The sequence below is a fragment of the Chelonoidis abingdonii genome, chromosome 4 (genome assembly GCF_003597395.2).
Source record: "Chelonoidis abingdonii isolate Lonesome George chromosome 4, CheloAbing_2.0, whole genome shotgun sequence".
Lineage (NCBI taxonomy): Eukaryota > Metazoa > Chordata > Testudines > Testudinidae > Chelonoidis > Chelonoidis abingdonii.
In genome coordinates, this window is record NC_133772.1 from 20,594,654 (window position 1) to 20,611,654 (window position 17,001).

Sequence of the window (17,001 nt, forward strand, 5' to 3'; positions counted from 1 at the left end):
AAAATGTGTATGGGTGCACCAGAGTGGGTCCTGTATTCTTTCTTTCTAGGACTCCATAGACTAGTATGTTATCTAGTTTTAGCAGCAGTTTCCAGTTGCGCATTTTGCCCAGGTGAGTTCGCTGCTTGGCTACTTGAACAGAGGAGGACTGTATTCCCTCCTTCCGGTAAGGCCACCTCACAGGTACCTGTGTGAGGTAGGGGTGTGTCTAGATTGAAACCTGATGCCTCATCCTTGGGCTGATGTGGGGGTGGAGGGAGGAGGGACATGTTCCTTCACGCACACAGCTAATGAAGACAGAGAAAGAAATTATCCAGGACTTATTTTCTCAGCTGAAGACAGGAACAAGGGCAGTCTTTTCACTTCTTTCCCCCACAAGTCTCACCCTAGACCTGTGCTCTGGAGGAGTCAGTCCAGGGCCAAAAGAAGATGAGCTTAACCCGGCGCAAAGGTTTTTACAGGCAGGAAGTAAACAAAACTGTCTGGGAGCTGCCCAGAAGATATACCTCCATCAATCCAGTGGGATCCGGGGCTTATGGCTCTGTCTGGTGAGTAGGTCTTGGCCTTTCTTCTTTCAAGGGTCCTGGCAGGAAGAACGGGGCGGGGGTATTTAAACCATGGCTCAAGGGAAGAAAACAGAGGAGGTGCCTCTTAGCTGTCCTCCATTATGAGATAAATTTGCATGTTAGATGAAGGTTTGTTTCCTGCCTGCCATACCTTAAGTCACTTTCAGCTTGAGCAGCTGTTCTGCTGTGTGTGTGTTTACTGCCTGAAGAGTTGAGCCTTCCTAACCCTAAATTACTACATTTTGGGGAGAGGTGCTGCTGTATCCATCACCTTCCAGGTGATGGGGACTAGAGGCTCAGCCCTTCTGTTTGATTTTATTTGTTCAGTCCCTTGATTTCCTCACTCTCTGATGAACAGGACAGCCAGCCCCTGCTATGCTCTGTCCCAGGGGTAGGAACTAGGCAGAGCTAGTAGTAGCAGGAAAAAAAAATCTGTTTCCAAGGCTGACGTTACTTCCCCCCTAAAAGATTTTGGGCCCTCTTGTTCCCCAAAGGGAAGATGGGATTCTGCTGCTGGTCCTATACCAATATCCTGGTTTAAACTAATACAGCCTGTCTAGACTGGAACCTCTTGCTAGTTTAATGATTAATTCTGAGCCTAGAAAGGGACAAGACAGACAGAAAAACAATGCATAGTCATCCAATCAGCTGGGCAAAGGCAGCTAATAGAAAAATGAATGTATAGGGTCAGATTCTGCTCAGTTGCATGTGTGTAAATCTAGAGTAACTCCACTGACTGTAATGAGTTACTCTCAGTTTATGTTCTTACGAAATCAGAATCTAGTCCATACACCAATACACAAAGGCAAGAGAGACATTTATTCCCTGTACTAGGTATTCTGCAGGAAATATCCTAACTGAATGTCATTACCAGGGTCACCTAATATACCTAGTTCATAGTCCTGGGACCATTGGACTTACACCCTGGTTAGCTGTTTTTTGATGCATAAACAGGGTCTGAAAGATTTTTCTCTACAGTATATGTTTTTCATATTACACATATAAATTTTGTCTACTTTAAAAGACAGCAGGTCCCTGGAGAAAGAGTAGAATTATGACAGCACAAGAAGCAAAAGAGAGTCACAGAAAGAAGCGAGGGGGTCACTCCAATGGCTTGAAATTTTAGTCATATCTATTTAACTTCAATAGCTAACATTCTTTCTCCAAAACATTCATCTTTGTTAACGATTCATCATCTTTGCCCCTTCACTTGCTATGTGCATACTCCTAATAGGCTTCTCCAGCAGAATCAGGGAAAACCAGACTTAATATTCTCAACATTTGTAGAAGTTTAAAAAAAAAAATTTAAAGAAGGGGGAGAAATTATCCTTCCAGATTTTCTTTATAAAGCCTAAAGCAAAAAGAAAAACACTAACAAAAGAAATCCTTTACTCATCCCTTTAAATAAAAACCGGTCCCTAGCTCAACTGACATGGAAACTCCCAAAAAACTGCAGCTTGTTTGCCCTAAATGACACCCATTAGACTAAATCGGGTAGTGCCAGAACTCCACGGATGACGAATGCTTGCTGGTTTTGGTGCTGATTTCTGGCTGAAGTACAAGTGGAAGCTTGTGGAATTAGGATTTGCTGTCCTCTGCTGGGAACCACTGGAATGTTTTTTTCTCCAATAAGAACAGGAGTACTTGTGACACCTTAGAGACTAACAAATTTATTTGAGCATAAGTTTTCGTGGGCTACAGCCCACTTCTTCGAATGCATAGAATGGAACATATAGTGAGGAGATATATGTACATACAGAGAACATGAAAAGGTGGTGGTTGTCTTACCAACTCTGAGAGGAGGCTACTCTGAAGTCTTTCTATAATAGTCCATATATTTGGGTTTCTTTAAAGCTCTATATGCTGTTACAGATACTTAAAATAGAGCAAGTTACAAAAGCTCCCCCAATTCCCCTGAAAAACTAATTCCTCTATTAAATTTCTTTGTTAAAATAAAATATTTGTTTAATAATTTTTATAGCAGATTTCACACGTGTATAGAGAGTTAGTTTTGATCAGGTTTGAGTAATTGAGTAATTCTGACGTGGCTGCATCCAAAGGTGGTCTGAGACAGACTGAATGAAAATGCTGCTGACTAACTTTGCAGGTCAACCAGGATCTTGGAAATTGCTTGTCTGAACCATTAGCTATCATGTACCTATTGCAGATTAGAAACAGTTATTTTGCACAGTAGTTCCCTCCAACCACCCTTGGAAATCCTAGAGCCACTACTGGTCACCAGAGCAAGAACAGGGGCTGTAGCCTGTTAGTGGGTGGATGGGTGGTGGTAGGGAGCCATGCTTTCCTTTCGAAGGTGATAAGAAAAGAAAAGGGACTATCTGGTTTCAAATAGGAAGTAGATATGGGATGAAGTGTGCAATGTGATAACTCTGAAATTCACATGGGTTTGGTCACACTGCACCACTAGCAGTCACAGCAGGAAAGATATATTGATTTACAGTTCTCCAGTTTAATGAGCTGAGAGAGAAGGAATTGCAAAGTGGTGGGAAGTGCATAGCCCAACAAGGAAGCTTGGGCTGGAAAGCCCTGCCTTTCTCTCTCCCTTCAAGAGGCAGCAGCTGGAAGCTGTCAGCCGTAAAACACAGGCAACCTTTCACAGCCATCCAGGGTTGACTGGCTCAGCGAGGTGGTGCAGTTCATGATGGAGGTTCCTCTTTAAATGCTTTCACCCTGAAATGCACTGGGGAAAATCTGAAGAATCATAGCAGTCTCTGGATGACTGCTGCTGATGGCTTTTCTTTCCATCCCTTTGCTGATTATATTGAGGGACCTGCCTTCTCTGCAACTCTGCCACGGGACTTTGAGAGAAGAGGTGTCACTGAATTGCTTCATATGGAGAAATAAATAGCAGTATGACTGGGGGACTCTCTTATGCCCTCTTGACAGCATGGGGCTCGGAGCCAAGAACTCCAAAGTGGAGTTCACTCAACTCCAAATCTTGGTTTTGACACTGACTCCCACTGTTGTCATTTTTGTATCACTTTCATGTCTATAGAATGGGGATAATAGCTGCCTTACCTTATAGCTTTGTTGCGAGCATTAATATAGTAACATTTATACATTTTTTAACATAAAAAGCACTTTCAAGCGCTAAATACTATTAACTGTCTTTAAAAAACCCTCACCTGTATATACTGTTAATACCAAATGTGTAGCACAAAATACTTCCGCGTTCAGAACACTTTACAAACATTATCAAATTAATTCATAGATTTTTTTAAGGCCCTGAGAGATTATTGTGACCATCTAATCTGACCTCCTGCATAACTCAAGCCAGAGAATTCCATCTTGTAATTTCTGCATCAAGCCCATCAATTCTGTTTGAGCTAAAGCATATATTTTAGAAAGACATCCAAGTTTTGATTTTGAGACCTCAAATGAGAGAGAATCCACCACATCCCGAAGTTAGTTATCCCAGGGCTGACTCTCTCCCAAGCAATAACAGCATCCTGGACGATTCACAGAAAGTGAATCTGTATATCTCCTCTCTCACAAACACCCCTCCCCCCCATTCTCCTGCCCCAAATTTCAGAAATCCTGAGCAGACAGGTGCAGGGAAAGGGCATAGGAGAGAATCAGCTGGGTTCTCAAGAGCCAGTTAGCTCAGAAGAGAAATGGCTGTCAAAGAATCAGTGGAAGGACACAGTGTGTGGGTACAGGATTAGGGTTAGCCCTGACTTCCAAGCATCTGTCTTCACATTACCAACCATTTCTCTAGCACCAGCCCATCTTCACAGGCTGGAGCAATGGGGCAGTGCTACTTTAACCAACCATAAGTGTTTTAACCTCCTTCAGAGCAGATACAGCTGGTTAAAATATTGGTAGTAGCATGTTTATACCAGAGATGCAGTAGAAAAAATTGAAGTACAATGCTAGTGTCTACCAACTGCATTTCTTTCATGTACATTATGGAAAGATCAAGGGGAAATGGAACTTTTTCCTTGATCAGCTCTGGGTTCCAGTATCCATCCCTTTCTCTTAGGCCACTTGTTGGATTAACATTGCATCGTCCATGAAAACTCATTTGTTTTACTCAAAACTCGTTTTATCTGTTTGCCACAGTTCAGCCATAGATAAGAAGACGGGGGAGAAAGTGGCCATCAAGAAGTTGTGCCGACCCTTCCAGTCAGAGATCTTTGCCAAGAGATCATACAGGGAGCTCATGCTGCTGAAGCACATGCAACATGAGAATGTGAGTCGCCACCTCTCTCCATGCGGACACAAGAGAGAGGGCTACAGAGCTTCTCCCATTGAGTTACCGTAAGATCAAGTGATAGTGACTTTAGGGACAAAAGCCTTCATGTTTTTCCTGAAGCTGCTGCAAGGTAGGCTTCACCACCAATCATGCCTGGGGGAATTCTGCGCCATTGCGCATGCGCAGAGTTTATGTCCTCTACAGATTTCTTTACTTCCCTGCAGAAAAATTACTTTCTGACGGGGAAGCAAAGGAAAGCCACTAAAGCAGTCATATGACCCTCTCCAGCAGTATGTTTCGGGTGCTCAGGGCAGCTGGTAGAGAGGTAAATCACTGTGGGGTAGGGAGCAGGACTGGAGAAAAGCTGGCTGATGGCTCCTACCTTGTGCCAGGCCCAGCTGCTAGTCCTGGCTGGGCTGGGGAGGATGGGACTTCGTCTTTCCCTGCACGGCATCCAGGGCTAAGTCAGATCCACCCTCAGATTTCTCCCCGAGCTGCAGGAAGCTCTGCAAACATCCCCCTCTCCCTGTTTCCTGCACCCATTGTTCCTCAGCTTCAGGGGGAGGGATCCATGTGCAGGGAGCTGTTCCCTCAGCCGCCCAACCCCTGTATATCTAGACTCTCTTATACCCAGACCCTCTGCCAAGCCTCACCTCCCTGCACTCAGAACCTCCTCTGATGAGCCCCACTCCCCTTGCAACTGGATCACCCCTATGAGCCACCCACACTGAGATCCCTACCCCGATGAGCCCCAACCAGCTGCAACTGGGTCCCCACCCCACTCCCCCAGGATCTGGACCCCCTCCTCACTGAGCCCCCCACATGGACCCCCCCCACCACTGAGCCCCAACCACTTTCACCTGGACTCCCCTGCAGAGTTCCATTACCATTGCACCCAGAACCCACCAACAAGCCCCTGTGCATCCAGATCCCCCCGCAGCCCACCTGTATCCCCCACTGAGCTGCTCACACCCAGATTGCCCCACATAGACCCCTCTCAAACCACACCTGGATCTCCCCAACCCTAAGCCCCTCCACACTTGGATCCTGCCTTGCTGAGCCTGCCTGCCCACACCTGGTACACCTGCCGTGGAGGGACCGGGCCCTGGGGTGTTTCTGGGGCAGGCCTGGTCCCTGCACTGTGTCAGGGTTGGGTACAGCCTCACCACTGAGTCCCTGTCTTTGTGGGAGGGAGAGCTGCAAAATGATCTCCCACTGCTGCGCAGCCAGTGGCCTGTGCTCCCCAATGCCATGCTGGAGCCTCTACATTTATTTGACAAATAAAATCTGCAGAATTTTAAAATATTGTGAGCAGAATTTATTTTTTTTAAGCACAGAATTTTTAATTGTTTTGGCACAGAATGCCCTCAGCAATAGCCAATGGACACCCAGCCTGATGTAGAGGGACCCCACCCTTTTTGGAGTTTAGAGGAGGATTCAGTTTCCGTGTTCAGTTCTCATTTCCATGGGTTCTTTGTTGCTGCCACCCTGCTATTGCTCCAAAAGTGAAGTTGGACTTGCAGCACAGACAAATGTTCGGTCTGTTTGTAAGAGAGGAAATAGCCGTAAAACCCATTGATGAGAGTCCAAATCCCTCACATGGAATCCTAAAGTGTCACTGACCTGTGACTCTTGAGTTGCAAGCTGTTACAGAGAATACCACTCTTCCAGTGTGTGTACTTTCCAGTCTTACATTTACCCACTTATCCTGCAGGTCATTGGGTTGCTTGATGTCTTCACCTCAGCCACCTCCTTCAGTGGATTCCAGGACTTGTAAGTTTTTGGTGGGGTTTTTTGGTGGGGTTTTTGTGGGGTTTGTGTTCGCTATAGGTTCCATCGTTGTCCAGGACAATGGCAGATTTTGCACTTGAAGAAGGAAGTGTGTCATGCTGAGAACCAATCCCATGAGTTGATTTGAAAAGGGGCCAGTCTAAAGCCAGAGATACCTGAATAAAATTACATTAGGAAGGTTAGAAGCACTGATCAGCTCCAGTTGGTAAAATCCCTGAGAAAAGTATAAGCAACCAGCTCATACACCCCATGTTCTGGGAGAATAGATCAGATGTATTGATTTATATCATGTAGATACCGGAAACTGGTACCTAGATATAATGGTGATGGGCATATTAGACATTCCTAAGATAGAACGATGCATGTTAGTGTAGTGATTTATATGTCATGCTGGGCACAGGGACAATAATAAAATATTTGTCAGATCCTAGGCTACTAAAACGGAAACAATTTTAAAAATCTATTTTTTTTCACCTTTTATGTTTATCTGTTTTTCTTTTTTTGGTGCGGGGGGAGGCTGGGCATTGCCTTCAGCTTGGATGGTGAAGCTGGACTGGCCAGGGTTGAGGCACCGTGGAGATCAGTCTGGGACCCGAGACAGCAGTTTTTAAAAATCCTCTTTAAAAATTCATAAACTATTTCACATACCTGATTTGCTTATCGCTGATGATGAAAGGCTTTAAAGCTATGAACAGTGCTCTCTCTCTCACACTCATATTTGGTATCTTGCAATGGGCACAATGAGGAAGAGTGATTTTTTCCAAATTCAGGAGAGTAGAAATAACAATTTTCAGAGAAGGTAGCAACTTTAACTTCCTCACTAGTTGTCTTAGTCAGGGGCAGCTCCAGGCACCAGCGCAGCAAGTGCATGCCTGGGGCGGCAAGCCACCTGGGACAGCATGCCGGTCGCCATGAGGGCAGGCAGTCAGGCAGCCTTTGGCAGCATGCCTGCAGGAGGTCCGCTGGTCCTGCGGCTTTGCCAGCAATTCGGCAGTCGGTATGCTGAAGGCACGGGACCAGCAGATCACCCACAGAACCGCTGCCAAATCCATGTGACCAGCAGACCGCCTGCAGGTGGGCCACTGAAGGCTCCCTGACTGCCGTGCTTGGGGCTGCAAAACACATAGAGCCGCCCCTGGTCTTAGTAACCCAGTGACACACTAAAGCTTCCTGCAACTGATCTGATCTTCATAGCGAGAACAAGGCTAGCATGGCTCCCTATGTTTTTCCCCTGGACTCAGGGACTTATCTTACTGCCTTTTAGTTACCTGGTGATGCCATACATGCGGACAGATTTACAAAAGATCATGGGACATGAGTTCAGTGATGAAAAGATCCAGTACCTGGTCTATCAGATGCTGAAAGGTTTGAAGGTAGGTGGATCTGGAATAGTCAAAAGCAAGAACTGGTGTCTGAGGGATTTACACATTGAATCACCAGGTCTACCTTAGGAATAGACTTCACTCTGTATCATCCTTGAGTGGACCCTTAAATAATGGACAGACTAACCTGTAGCATCATCTGGTTTCCCATCTTGAGAAACTTTTGCTGACAGAAGTTTCATTGCAACTGATACGATCCCACAGAAACATTTTGTTTTGACAAATTGTTATTTTCTGACCCCCCCCAAAAAGGCTAATTGAAAAATTCCTGACCCACTTTCATTGAAAGTTTATACTTCAGAGGTATCAGAGGTGGCTCTGGTTTTTCATATTGGTCATCAGATGACTTAACCAATTCAATCCATCATAGGTCATGCAATATCTTGCTAGGGAGGCAGTTGCTTGTTCTGTTCAAGTCACTACAGCCCAAGATTCCTTAGCAAAACTATTGATGGTGGCATGAGGCTTTTAGCAAGTGGAGCGTCTGGTTCCCTCATTCCATCTGCTTTTAGAGAAAACAGATGGAATGGAATTTCCTCAGTTACTATGAGCCAAGAATGTCCGTTTTTAAACAGACAATGACGAAGTGGAATGGTAAAAGACAGCCCCTTATAACAATCTGAACACTGAACTGTGGAACTAATGATTAATAATACTTCCCACAGCTACAATTCTCACAGTGCTTTATGAACATTAGGGACTTAGACTCCACAACACCTCTTTCCCCAGATCACTGTGAAACCCAGATGGGGGAAACCGTTGCACAAAGAGGTTAAATGACTTGCCCAAAATCGCACAGTGAGCCTGGGGAGAGGTTAGACTAGAACCAATATCTCAATTCCTAATCTTGTGCTTTAGCCGCTAGACTCTGTTTCCTTCCTATATGACTTGATAGGTAGAATAAGCACAACTCATGCAATTTAGTGATTACATTCCTTCTTACAATGAGCCCTTACCTGCTCACTAAATAAGTTTGAGGCTTCTAAGATTATAGTTGATTTAAGTAACTTTCATAGCATACCAGCTATGCCTCTTCAAGAAGTGTTCTAATTCCAGCTGTTGTAAAGAACGTAATGTAGGGAATGGGTTTCACCTAGGTTTCTAGCAGCAATTTCTTCTTCCTATTTGTGACCTGTGCTGTAGAGCCACAAAGTTGGGAGCGAGGATTTCGCAGAAGAAGAATGCAGGTTGCTTTGGTCTCAGTAGTCAGGCTCCGTTGCTAACATGTGTTTCTCCTATGGGGCAGTGAAAGATTTGCTTGCTGGTGATCACACTGTGGCTTCCCTTTTCATTGCAGTACATTCATTCTGCTGGAATCATTCACCGGGTAAGTTCATGTGCACTGTTACTCTGCTTTTATTTCTGTTCTCTGAGAGAAGTACAACTCAGCCAGAATGTTAACAGCTTCTCCCATAGCCTTGAACATCATCTCACTAAGAGCCTGGCCTTAAGTTCTCCCTAAACTAGTTCTCCCTCTTCCCTTTTGCTGCCTCATTCCCTTCCTACGTGTGTTGGCCTGGATTTGCTCTGTGGGCAATGCAATATTTTGCAACAGGCTGCATGGATCATTTTTTAATGCCTCCTGATTAATGAAAGATGCTTCAGAAAAGAAAATAACCCTTGTAACTACTCTGGGATGCTGAACTGTGTAGCAGGCATGTTGTCTCCACTGCTGTAGCAAGAGTGGATTCGGGATGCGATGATACAACTCAACAAAGGCCAAGGGGAGACTTGGCTGAGATTTACGTTGTTGAATTTCAATTTGCTTTGTGTCCTGATTGCTCTGCTCTCGTCTGCTGCAGGACCTGAAGCCAGGCAATCTGGCTGTGAACGAAGACTGTGAACTAAAGGTAGGTACGAAGGTGCCCCTTCCTGGCTTGCGAAACATGCGGTGTGTTGGGTAGCTGGTGAACCGCTCTGAGTGCGTGAATCCTGTTAACACACCAGTGTGGCTCCTAATGCATCCTGAGGCCCATGTTCAGCAAGGTATTTAACACTGTGTCTGTTGAATCAAGGGACTATTCAGGTGCTTAACATTAGGATGTGCTCCAGTACCTTGCTGAATCAAGGCCTGAGGCTGGAGTGAACCTCCTGCACTGGGTGCAGTTCCTACTGCACTCTGACATGCACAGCAACACCTTACAGAAATTCAGTGCCCTAGGGTCACATCTATATTAGAAGAATAACCCAAGGATGATAACGGAGGGCAGCCACAGTTCCCCTGTGCTCCCATCAGCTACAACTGAAGACCTATTGTAAAAAAAGCCATTTTCAACTCCTGGTAGAAAAGGCTTGTTTGAGCCTCGGTGGAAGGAAGGGCCTGCTTTGCTGGGAATTGCTAAAAGCGATTTGGCCCTGTCTATGCTAAAGGTCAGGCCAAAGCATTTCCAGCTCCCATCGGAGGAACACTGGTAGCAACAGGACATTTTTGTAGGAGAGGTGGGGTTGGAGAATGGCTTGCCTTACAGGACACAGAACAGTCCTGTGAAAAATAAGGATCACCACCTTCTTAAAACATATGTTCTATTGGTCACACACACTACAGATTCCTTCTGCGGGGCTGCAGGCTACACCTGGTTTTGCAGCCTGGCTGTAATTCACAGTGCAATTAAGACAAACCTGTTAGAACCATTGGCTGGGGTGGCTCTGGTGTAGCGGTGAGGCTATAGCTCTCTGATGGGATCTACTTCATATCCTCATGGAAACAGGTTCTCTTTTGCCTGCAGGATCTCTTTTCCTTCCCTCACCATCTCCCTCCTCTGTTGATCTGTAGATCTTGGACTTTGGCTTGGCGAGACACGCAGATGCTGAGATGACTGGCTACGTTGTGACGCGTTGGTACAGAGCACCAGAAGTCATTCTGAACTGGATGCATTATAATCAGACCGGTGAGTTAAATTCCTTCAGCTGGGGCTGTCTGGAGATCACCACTGCAACCCCCTGGGGTGGGTTAGTGTGGATCACACACAACCCTCCTCTATTGGCTGTTAAGTTGAGGAGGAACAAAAAGCACCTTATCTCCAGCAGCAGTTATGAGGCTCCCGGTTAATCAAGCATCAGGAGACAGCTCCACCCAAAGCTGTCACCACTGGAAAAGCTGAAACCCAAGGTTGTAGTAACCCAGAAACTACAGCTGGTGGGAGAAGGGGGTTGAAGGTGGGAGCAAAACCATGCCAATGACTAAATAACTCAGCAGACATTACTGTAGTCCCCAAAGCAGGACAAGGCCCCTGAACTGTGTTTCTCCTCCCTCTCCCGGCCTTGTTCTTTTCTCATGCGCCTCTTGGTTTCTTCCTGCACAGTGGACATCTGGTCTGTTGGTTGTATCATGGCAGAAATGCTGACTGGGAAAACCCTGTTTAAAGGAAAAGATTGTATCCTTTCAAATTGGGTCAAACTCCTCTGGGGTGGCCCAGAAGCCCCCTAGCTGTGCCTGAAACAGACACTCTGGGTATTTGTGACTGGGCGTTTACACAGTTATGTGAGGGTGGGGATACTGGGGAAGGAGGGTGTCAACTTGGTACACTGGGTAAATTCTGCCCTGTGTCCTCTTGCATGCATGCTGCCCTGACCAGTCAGTGGCGTTCTGTGCTGTGGGGAGGAACTGAGGTTACCCATGCAGGGCCCCAAGCCCATTGCAGAACACAGCTCTGTGAGGGCTGCTTGCACACCATGGCAGAAGGGGGCTGGGAGCAGGCCCTGTGGATGCACAGATCCAGCCACCAAAACCTGCCTAGGAAGGTCACAGCAGCTGAGAGCTATTGCAGCTGAGAGCTATTGTCCTGGAGTCATCTGGAGCGAAGATTCATTCTCCTTAATCCTCACAGACCTTCCTAGCCACACAGTCAGCATACTTGGGCTGTTGGCTAGGTCCAAGATTTGGCCCTAAATAACCTTTAACTCAGCCTGCCAGATCTAGATCAGCTGACCCAGATCTTGAAAGTAACCGGACTCCCAGGAGAGGAGTTTGTGCAGAAACTGGAGGACAAAGCGGTAAGGAAAACACTGTGTCTAGGGCTGTACTTCTGAATGCATTGCTGTGGAAACCACATGAAAATAAGTTATTTTTACATTGTCTTTGACATGTGCCTGCGTGTGGTTTTTAGTAATGTAAATCATCCAAACTAAGGCAGTGGCCTTGGCATCTATCCCTGTAAGTGGCACCTCCAGAGCATTTGACTTTAAAAGAAAGTCCTATTTACCAATGAGTCAAAATGTTCCTTTAAAGGGGGTGAACAGAGAGTGTAGGAGTTGAGAGTCAGGACTCCTTGGTTCTGGGCCAGAGGCAGCTGGTGATTCATTGTGTGACCTCGGGCAGATCATTCCACCTCTCTGTAACCCAGTTGAGCCCTCTGGAAGATTGAGATATTTTTGTACCTCACAGGGGTGTCGCAGGGCTCTCTTATTTGTAAAAAAAAAAAAAAAAAAAAAAAAAAAGAATCAGTTTCTCACATGAAGGAGGCCCACATAAGTGTGGAGTCTTGGATAATTTACTGCTTTCCTGCTCATCTAGGCACGGACCAATGGACTTTTCTACAGTCCCCGTTGTCTGACTTCAGCATGTTTGTATGCTGTGCATTCCTCTCTCTCTTTCAGGCTAAGAAGTATATCCAGTCCCTTCCCAAGATTCCCAAAATGGATTTATCCCGGCTTTTCCCCAAAGCCAATCCTCTGGGTAAGTCATCTTCAGTATTTCTCCCACGCCACTTCCAGTCCATTATAAGGCTGATTGTCACAATGTTCGTGGACTCCAGGACTTTTCCTTTCTCTTAGGCCTCATGACTTCTTGCTGCCTGTGTCCCCTATAGGGACTAATCATGTTTCTCTTGCTGATCAGCCCTTTCCACGGGGGCTGACAATACATAAAATTAAGTGGCAAAACAATTATTATTGACATTAAAATAGCAGTTTTCTGCTGTTCTTTGCTCTCTCCCTTCTCCTGCCCTTAAAATAACAAGACCCAGGACTTCTGGCACTTTTCCCAAACTTGTGAATATTTTCTCATGACTGCGAACCCAGCCTTAGTTATAAATATCTCTCAGTTCCATAGTGCTGTGGTGGCGGGGAGAATGGGACTGATTTAAATACAGAATGTTAGTTCACCTGGAGACTTCTGTGATGCCTTTTCCAAGCTCACTTTTTCCTACAGTCAAAGGAACCTAGTTCTATGAACAAATTTAGAAGGAAACTTCTGGTCTTACACACACTTGTGAGGACATGGATGGAGACACGCCTGCGAAGGGAAGACAATCCTAAACAAACCCAGTTCACTTTGGTTTCCCAGAATCCAGAGATCATTAGATCATGGCTGGGGTCATTAGATTTACTGAACTGAAGGCCACATTTGCCTTAAGTCAGGAGCTTGAGGGTCATACCTAATTTGCTTAAAATGGAGCAGACCACACCTGCACTCATAATTCATGTACAGCTCACAGCATGTGATGCTCCCTTGTAAGCCAAGCAGCATGGCTTCTTGTCCAAAGAGAGACCACTGCGTAATGGAACCTGGAAAATGCAGCTTCGCACACCTTCCTGTGGAACAAGGCCAGTAGCTGATCACACTGTAGAACTCTCTGAGCCCCAGTTGGCCAGTGGAATGTACTTTGGCCACAACTGAGCTCCAGGATAAAGTTGCCTAGAGCAAACCAGGCAGTATCCATGTTACCCCTCTTTCCTTTGTTCTTTTCCCAGACCCAAGGCAGTGTGATCTCTGGCAAGGGGCACAGCAAGTTGCATACACTGCTTCAGCCACCTTTTACCAGGAAAAGTATATGAATCACTTCCCAACTGCGTATCAGATATCGGGACATTTTTGATACGAAGTTGGTAATTGAAATTTGTTTATGCGTTCATGGTAAAAAGTAAGCCTCCTACAATGAACTGTTTCCCCTCATAGGTCATAGATGTGGGTAAGGAGAACTCCATGAAACTCTGAAACATTAAAGCAGTAAACCCAAGAAGGAAATCAGCCTGCCTTTGGCATTTCCTGCCTTCCTGTTTACCAAGCCTAGTATAGATTACTTTATAGATTACTTGGGTTGCTTATATTTGCTTTGTAAAATACTTTGGCTCCTCCACAACACAGATCAGAACTGAAAGAATTTTAAACTTGAAGTCACCTCTCACTATTGATGTCCTTGAAGCTCGCTTGGTTTCAGCAATGAAGCTAGATAGCTCTGTTTTACTTTTCCCTCCCTAATTTTCAATAACTCACACAAGGTTATGTTTGGGTTCGCAATGCTGCAAGGGAAAGCTTAAATGACAGAAAAAAAACATTAAACCGTGAAACGTTTCTTCTCTTTGTGATTTGTATTCCTTCCCCCTTTCCATGCTTTCAAACAAAATTTAAGTTTGGGATATAAACTAGCTGATGTTTCATCTGTTGATTTTACTGCCTCTGTACTGATGGGAACTTCTGCCCATTAGAAACCCATTATATTCTTGGATGCTAGGAGCATGAGCCCCAAGGTCCTCACAGACTTTATATGCAGGACATCCTAAATATCATTGGTTCACTCACCTAGCCAAGTATTCCCATCCTTCTGCAGCGGTGGACCTGCTCGACAAGATGCTGCAGCTGGATGTGGAAAAGCGTCTCACAGCTACAGAAGCTCTGGCCCATCCATATTTTGACCAATTCCGAGACATTGAGGAGGAGACGGAGGCCCAGCAGTCCTACGACGATTCCTTGGAGCATGAGAAGCTTTCCATAGATGAGTGGAGAAGTAAGATGTTCAACTTTGCTGTCAGTACTTTGCGTGGAACTTCCTAGCCCCTCCCACTGTCCTGAACGTACCTGCTGAGTATGCCTGATCTCCCCTCCCACGCCTGTATGTGGCCCCCTACACACATGCTGCTGCTGTAGTCTCATGCCCATCCTCTTCCCCTATCCTCTAAGCACTCATTGAAGATACCTTTTGCCTACATCTTTCCAACACCCAGCTATATTTTATCCTTTCAGCCTCCATGTGATGTACCCCTACATCTGAAATCTGCCCCCAGCTCTTACGTGCCCTCATGCTCACGCTCTCTTTAACGTCCTCTAGAATCATGTGACAGTATTATTTTAAATACGCTATTGATACTCATTATCATGTTCATTTTCAAGGGCATACATACAATGAGATTCAGTCCTTCAGTCCGATTGCCCGGAAGGACTCCAAGAGGCGGAGTGGTATGTCATTGTAGTGGCTGGGGTGGCCAAGGCTGGGGCTCGCTCCCCCTGCTGGGTCACAAAAGAGGACATCTATCAGGATTTGGACCACCCCAGGGCCAGATATTTATCAACATGGGCGTGTGGAACTTCTGTGCATGTGTGGAACCCAAGGATGTTGAATACACAAGAGTGTTGGGCTTTGTCCTGTGGGAGGAAACTGCACCAGAAACATCTTTCAGTGCCAAAGATGAATGTATTTCTCATTAAAACCCCAAGCGGTAGAATTTTACATGGTGTTTCTTTGTATTCTTACTCATTTGCACCAGTTTTTAATTGGCTCTTAACTTGGTTTTCAAGAGTTCAGGTCATAAGACGCCAAGTTTCTAATCTGCCAGGAGGTGCTCCGCCCAGGCCCCACCCTCACTCCACCCCTTCCTTCAAGGCCCCGCCCCCCCTTGAGTATGCTATGCCCTCACTCCTCCCCCGTCCCCTCCAGTGCCTCCTGATGCTGTGAAACAATTAATCCATGGGAGGTACTGGGAGAGAGGGGGAACAGGCACTGATCAGTGGGGCCCGCTGGCAGGCAGGAGGTGCTGGGGGGGTTCTGGTAGGGGAGCTACTGGTGGGTGCTCAGCACCCACCATTTTTTCTCCATGGGTGCTCCAGCCCCAGAGCACCGACGGAGTAGATGCCTATGGTTTGGGTGTTTCAGTGGCTCCTTCTCACTGTTTCTTCAATGTGCTATTTGCTTCTTTATCAGTTCTTCTAGAAAAGCAGTTAAGATTCTTGCAGGTGGCATCACAGTGACTCAGGCAGGAAAACAAAGTTTATTTGAGAAGCCAACCAGCAGGTTTACTAGTTAGAGAGAGGGACAGGAAGTCAGAACTGATGGGCTCTACCACAAACTCATTATGTGAAGGTTTGCAAGATTCTTAAGACTGAGTTTCCAAAAATGGCCTCTAATTTTGGGTCCCTTTGGTCTTCGGGTTCCAACTTCAGACACCTTAGCCAAATTGTTCGAAATTGGGTGTTTACATTTAGGCACAAAAATCCAAGTGGCCTAATATTCAGAAGTGCTCTGAAATCATCTTCAAATGAAGAGTGTTGCATAAGTACAAAGAACTGTTTTGTCTCTCATTAATGGTTCTGTAACAGATGTAAACGCATGTTTTGTTTTTTAAAGTAATGTAATAGGTATAGAGGCAAAAACTGACAAAATGCATTTATTGAATTGTTATATATTTGAAGTTTTTTACACAGAGTTAGAAAGAAATTCAAAATACGTTGTTGTTTTTTTTAAATTCATGTAGTTGGCAGCCTGGAGGTATCTTTGTAGCTAAGCCAGGCTTTTCAGTGTAGCATCAAAAGTGCAGGGATTGGTTCTTGACCCTATGTTATTTAACATTTTTTATCTATGACCTGAAAGATCACATAAAACCATAATTGATCAAATTTGCAGATAATCCACAAATTGGGGGATTGGTAAACAATGAAGAGGACAGGTCACTGATTCAGGGTGATCTGAATTGCTTTGTAAACTGGATGCAAGCAAACAATGTGCATTTTAATAAGGCTAAATGTAAATGTATACATCTAAAACCAAAGGACGTAGGCCATTCTTAAGGGACGGGGAGCTCTATCCTGGGAAGTGGTGACTCTGAAAAAGATTTGGAGTCATGGTGGACAATCAGTTGAACATCAGGTCATCATGTGATGCTACAGCCTAAGGAGCTAATGAAATCCTGGGATGCATAAACAGAGGACTCTCCAGTAGAGTAGAGAGGTTATTTTTCCTCTGTATTTGGCCCTGGTGCTGGAATGTCCAGCTCCGGTGCCCATAATTCAAGGAGGATGTAGATAAACTGAAGAGGGTTCAGAGAAGAACCACAA

The 17,001-nt window shown here is 45.4% G+C and overlaps 1 protein-coding gene and 1 long non-coding RNA gene across 2 annotated transcripts; one reads left to right on the top strand and one right to left on the bottom strand.

The window, feature by feature from the left end:
- The first annotated feature begins 244 nt into the window (after positions 1-244).
- MAPK13 (mitogen-activated protein kinase 13) lies at positions 245-15,400 on the top strand. Its single transcript, XM_032804887.2, has 12 exons — positions 245-548; positions 4,650-4,779; positions 6,497-6,555; positions 7,838-7,946; positions 9,253-9,282; positions 9,758-9,805; positions 10,729-10,843; positions 11,258-11,329; positions 11,869-11,948; positions 12,552-12,630; positions 14,504-14,680; positions 15,064-15,400. Exons 1-12 carry the CDS (start codon positions 430-432, stop codon positions 15,141-15,143), a joined length of 1,098 nt encoding a protein of 365 aa, XP_032660778.1. The 5' UTR covers positions 245-429; the 3' UTR covers positions 15,144-15,400.
- On the bottom strand, positions 6,086-10,886 carry LOC116839154 (uncharacterized). The gene is made up of 2 exons (XR_004377062.2): positions 10,575-10,886; positions 6,086-6,728 (listed from the first exon to the last, which is right to left on the bottom strand). It is a non-coding gene; the product is annotated as an uncharacterized LOC116839154 (long non-coding RNA).
- Positions 15,401-17,001: the final 1,601 nt, after the last annotated feature.